Genomic DNA, 6,075 nt, shown 5'->3' with positions numbered 1-6,075 from the left:
TATGTATTCATACATGAGCAGACAACGTTAATGATAAGTAAGTTTTTACTTACATGAAATGCGTGGATTTTTTTTACATAACTACTTTATATATTTGTGTTTTTAACTTTTTATCACTGTGAATGTTTATAACATACAAAACATATAACTTTTTTCTATCGTTCGCATATACATTTTTCCAATCACATATCTACTTGAGTTTTAAGAAAGATCCAGATGTCGTATTTGTAACTTATTATCACTGAAAGAGTATAAAATGGATATGTAAAATTTGTTCAAATGTTTTATCACAATAGATTTGTAAGTCTAAAATGCTTATTAACAGATAAATATTACGTACTATATCATATATTTATGTGTTTATACAATTTTCCCGTATACCACTCAAATGGTAAAAGACAAGTAAATGTGGTTTATCCAAACAACATCAAGTACATGAACTATTTACCAATCACTTTCCTATAAACAATATTACAATATATAGCAACTATTACTTTTCTAAAAGATTATGATTGGCATCCACTCAAAATTACCTAGCTAATCAGGATTATTGTTAATTTAAATTTAAATATTTACTTTATGTGGTCCCACCTTAGACCTCAAAACTATCTTTAAACCAAGAAAAATAAATGTCGTAATTTGTTTATTCTTCTAGGTAACTTCATAGTTTTTATTTTTTTCTTTTATTAATCATTATTTAAAACTAACAAACATCAATTTTTATATATTTTTAAATGGTCGCGAGTGAGGGTATTAAAGATGATTGGACGCTGACCCAAACCAATAAGATTGGTTCACGGGTACATTAATTAGTTGGTTTACATGTTCAACTTTCAAGTAGTGCATTGTGTTATGTGGCTCGAGCGAGTCACGTGGCTTTTAGCCAGGGGCGACAAATAAACAATTGCATTTAGAATATGGTTTAATTATTATATTATTTTATTGTTAATTAAAAGGTGAGTGTTTTATCCAGTCATGCATAAGCAATTGTATTTTTAGATTATGGTTTAATTTAAAAATTAATGTTATAATCTTGTGACTCAATGTAGGAATTTATTAATTAGTGTAATGATCATGTTGGATTTTCTCTTTTGCTAATGGCCAAACTTTTTATCTCGTTTAATTATGTTTCTTAACAAAGATAAGTTTAACTATTGATTAGATGGGACAAACAAATACAAAAAAGAGAAAACTTGCTACTGATTTATGGTTTTAACTATAAGGCCATGGGGTATACTCTAACCCCTACATGGGTTAACATGACATGACACTTTAAAGATGGATTAAACCACTCCCCACTTATGTTAAGTGTGTTAAAATGACCCATGGATTATGCTTCTAACGGGTTAAAATGAACAATATGCATTAAATATGTATTAATTACTAATTGTTTTGTTATTATTTATTTTGGTAATTAAACTAAATGTTTGATTTTAATTAAATATTAATAGGAGAGAGATGTAGTTAAATGAGTTAAACCATTTCCTTTGGATGACATGGATTGAAAGAGAAAAAATGAGTGATGTGAAGCTTATGTGAAGTTAGAATTAATTAAAGTATACCTCATAGCCTAATAGGACGTAATACGAAACAAATATAGAATTAATTGCATGTCTTTATAAAAGTTAGCTTACACACCTTCTATTCATGGTTTTAAATGTAAACACACCAAAAACACATTAATGAGTAAGTTAGTAAACAATATATATTTACCAAGTAATTACTTGATTTAAAACGAATCACTGTCCAAATTAGGGCGTTGGGGCTGTGGGAGTGCCTATCCAAACCATATTTCGCGCACTCTCTTCTTCACATCAGCGTCTTATTATTCTGGATCAATCGTTTTTCATCCATTAATTTGTAGATTTGTAGAGGGAGAGAGGGATATTGTAAGGAGAGAGAGAGAGAGGGAGGGAGGGAGAGAGAATTTGGGGTGATCTAGATATCTACCATGCTTGGGGAGCTTTTTATTCAGGCCCGATAAACATGAGGTGGTGATTCTGGCAGGGCAGCACCCTTCCCGAACCTACTCATGTAGCACTGTGCCACCCTTACGTGTAGATTTTAATGTTTTCCATATAACAATTTTCGTAAATATTACCAGTAGTGTTTACTTATACTTTGTTATCAATCATAGTACTTTTGTTAGCCATTACAACAAATATATCTTATTAATCCTTTTGGTTTAAGGTTATGTGCCTGCGTGTAACAAAGCTTTAATGGAACACCAACGGCTAGTCAGATCAACATTTTTGGGCGTCATCACCACTACGCGAGAGCCAAACTTCAACTCACCAAGGGTTTAACGGGCACTAGGTAGAGGAGGGTGTGGGATCAACTCCAAACAAACTAATCACATTCTATTAATATTTATTCTTTTAACTTAAGTTAAAACTGCTACACCTTTATGAATTGTCTAAGTTAATTTTCTTATTAATGCGCTACATAAATATTTTATATTTAACCTCAACAAAAAGATTTTAAAATGATAAATTTGGGCAAATCACATTTCTAACCTTTTGTTATAAAGAAATGTTTTTAAATTCCGAAAATATCATTTTGGCGTGTTTATTTCTACTTATGTTTCATGCAAATTCATTAAAAACCAAGTTGCAGCGACACACGAGTACGTTCGCCCGTTAGTAATATAATGCAAGTACATGTTCCTATTGATAACTTTTTTTAATAACAAGCTACTATTATTGGTGAAAAGAATAAAACATTTTATTTACTATTATTATATCATCATCAATTATTTTATTATATACACACACATACATGTCTGTACATAAATGCCTGACCATTTTTTCCATATTGGGGACAAGACTCCATATTATTAACAAGAAGTGAAGCTATAATAAAAATGGCCGGACCACCACACCACATGGCCGGAAAAAACTCCGGCTGCGGTTTCATCGGTGCCATCTTCAAACCCAAACACCGTAAACCACCACAAGTGCCAAGACTCGAAGCCTCCAAAGAGCACCGACAAACCCACAAAACCACCGAAATAATATACACCGGTTTCACTAAACCAATTGCCAAACACCCAACACCACCGGTCACCCCAAAAAAACCGGCCACCATAAAAACCAAACCGGTTAATATTAAACCAACTTATGATCACACTCACACACCTTCCAAAAGTGCATTATATAGTGTTTCACAAATAACCAATATATCATACACCAAACAACTTCGTAAAGAACCGAGTTTCACCTCAAGCGAATTGAGTCTGCGAGTTTCGGTCCGTAGAACCCCGAACTCGAACCAAATTCCGGGTCATTTGGGTAACCTAATGAAGAAAAAACCGGACAACACGCGATTGAATACAAAACTAGGGAACATATATGGGAACTCGGTTAAGAAACCGGACCCCGAGGTGTTTAAGAACATAGGTAATGAGAAGTACAAACAAGGGCGGTTCGATGAGGCGATCAAGTTGTATACCGAGGCAATTGGGATTGATTCGACAGTCGCGTGTTATTATAGTAACCGGAGTGCTGCATTGATCAGTTTAGGAAAGTTTATTGATGCGATTTTGGATTGTAAAATCGCTATTCGGATTAATCCTTCGTATCATCGGGCTCATTATCGGCTCGCCTCGCTTTATCTAAGGTATTATATGATATCGTGGTGTTTTTGTTATCAAAGACGTGTAAGGTACAACTAAAAGATGAACACTTTTTTTCTCTCGCCTTGCCTTTTGAGGTTAAGATTATATGAATCATGACCTCAAAAGGCGAATTTTTGGTTACTGAATAACACTATTTGTTAATAACTTGTAATGTACAACATAATAGTACTTAGCAAGGAGTAATGTGTGTGATTTTTCTAATTAAGTTATAGTTTAGTCGGTAGTGCATTAATGACTTATACAATACAACGTTGTTATGCATACCAACGCATATGGTATTATTCGTTCAAGATCACTTAAATCATCGAGTTTTATGTCGGTTTAAGGTTTGGGGAGACGGAGAAAGCTTTATGTCATTACAAGTGTTCGGGTGAAAAAGCCGAAAGGCGTGACATTGTAAAGGTACAAGCTATTAAAGCACAACTTGTGTTGTGTTCCGAGGCTCGAAAAGACAAAGATTGGAAAGGGTTACTAAAAGAAAGCAAATTTGCATACTCTTTAGGTGCGGATTCGTCACTTCAGGTACTTTCCAACTACCCGTTACTCGTTAAGGATTAGTTACCTTAACTGTTTAATGTGTGTTCTAACTATTTGGTTTTGTAAGGTCCACGCTATGCAAGCCGAGGCGTTATTAAATCTCCATAGACACGACGAGGCATGCTCAAGCTTTCAAAATGCACCGGTTATAGATGTGAATACTGCGGCTAGGTTGTTTGGATCAACGATTACTAGTAACTTCTTAACGGTTCAAGCACAAGTGTATTTAGCATCGGGCCGGTTAGCAAACTAACATTACCAAAACTTACACTATCTATATATTTTTGGTAAAATTTTAGGGGCACTTAGTTGCGAACGCAATGTAGGTTTGACGAGGCGGTGAGTGTGGCGTTAAGGGCATCAGAGCTTGATCCAAGCGAGGTGATTTTTGTCGTAGCTAGGAAAACTCGAGCTTTAGCAAAAGCTCGGGCAAATGGTAATAAGATTTTTAAGGCGTCTAAATTTTATGAGGCGTGCAAAGCATATAGTGAAGGGTTGGAGCATGAACCATATAATTCGGTTTTGTTAAGCAATCGGGCTGCTTGTCGTTACAAACTTGGTCAGTTAGAGCGGGCTGTCGAAGATTGCACCATAGCCCTTAATCTAAGACCTTCATATGCCAAGGTTAGACTAAGAAGAGCCCAATGCAATGCCAAGGTAAACATATGTTATTGTATATTTGGTTAAAGTTACAAGAATAACTATATATGCATTCTTTTTTTGTAAATAAACACTTTTATTTATAAATTTACGCTAACTCGAATCCATAACGAGCTAGTCTCATGGTTTATCTTTTTGCACGTTTTTTTTGTGGTTCGTTACATTTTAAAACGTTTGTTTCTTTGTTAAACCGATCATGCCTATACGTACATAGGATGATCATGTTTAACTATGCAACTAGATAATTGTATATTTGAAAACTGTCGTGTAGTTGGAAAGATGGGAGGCTGCAATTAAAGATTACGATGTTTTGAACCATGAAACACGCGATGAAGAAGTTGAGCGGGAGTTTTTAGAAGCTCGGATGCAACTCGAGAAGCAACATATTGCAAATGCCAAACCCGTAAAACTAATCGAAGATTGTAACACAGAAGAATTTGGAGGGTTTTTAATGGCGGTTTGAACAAGAACAAGGACTTGAATTTGAAATGTTGACCGAGTACCAAACCCGACAAATGAACATATTTTAAAGATCCGGTCGGCTTAAGGTGAATTCGTTAATTTATTTGTGTACGAGTACGTGTGGGTTTTGTTTTATTTTATGGTTTAGATGGAGCCTAACGTAGTGTCAAGTGGACTATTTCTTTGGAACCGTACAAGATTTCAGGGCCCAAAATCAAAAGGCGTGTCGTGTAACAAAATTAATAAATTAGTTTTAGTCGGCATTTGTTTAATTATTATTTTGGTGGCCAACTCTCTCTCTATAAGTAATAACATTTAAAAATTTATAATTTATATCATTAATATTTATCTATTTATTTATGATTTAATTTTGCTTGTTTGTTTTTTTCTTCATTATAGACTGGTCTAAAAGTATCGAGTTTGAAACTAGACCGGATCGATCATTGAATGCTAGTAACAAGTATTAAAAGATTTTTCTTGTATAAATTTATTTGTTCAATTACTTAAATGAATCTTTCTATAAAGAAAACAAATACATGTAAATTAATATGTTACGACGTTACATAACAAATATAGTCTTAAAAGCTTCTGTTCAACTCTAGACCCTGTCAACGATTTGAAGAACCAATGACACTAAAATGAAACCGAATATAAATAACAATTCATTTGATTCTGCTTTAATTTTTCATCGGTTTTGTTTTCTTTTACATATATAAAAATCATGAAAATGAACATTGGAAACCCTAAACACCCTGTTATCATCTAATAATAAAAGTTAA

At 33.8% G+C, this 6,075-nt stretch overlaps 1 protein-coding gene across 1 annotated transcript; it reads left to right on the top strand.

Moving 5' to 3' along the window:
• Window positions 1–2,817: 2,817 nt before the first annotated feature.
• LOC143569196 (TPR repeat-containing thioredoxin TTL1-like) lies at window positions 2,818–5,541 on the top strand. The gene is made up of 5 exons (XM_077055166.1): window positions 2,818–3,618; window positions 3,964–4,159; window positions 4,242–4,414; window positions 4,501–4,831; window positions 5,106–5,541. Exons 1-5 carry the CDS (start codon window positions 2,864–2,866, stop codon window positions 5,295–5,297), a joined length of 1,647 nt encoding a protein of 548 aa, XP_076911281.1. The 5' UTR covers window positions 2,818–2,863; the 3' UTR covers window positions 5,298–5,541.
• Window positions 5,542–6,075: the final 534 nt, after the last annotated feature.

The sequence above is a fragment of the Bidens hawaiensis genome, unplaced genomic scaffold, assembly GCF_021521415.1.
Source record: "Bidens hawaiensis isolate Kalapana, Puna unplaced genomic scaffold, B.hawaiensis_p1.1 tig00024420_1, whole genome shotgun sequence".
Taxonomy (NCBI): Eukaryota; Viridiplantae; Streptophyta; class Magnoliopsida; order Asterales; family Asteraceae; genus Bidens; species Bidens hawaiensis.
This window is presented reverse-complemented; position numbering and strand designations above follow the sequence as displayed.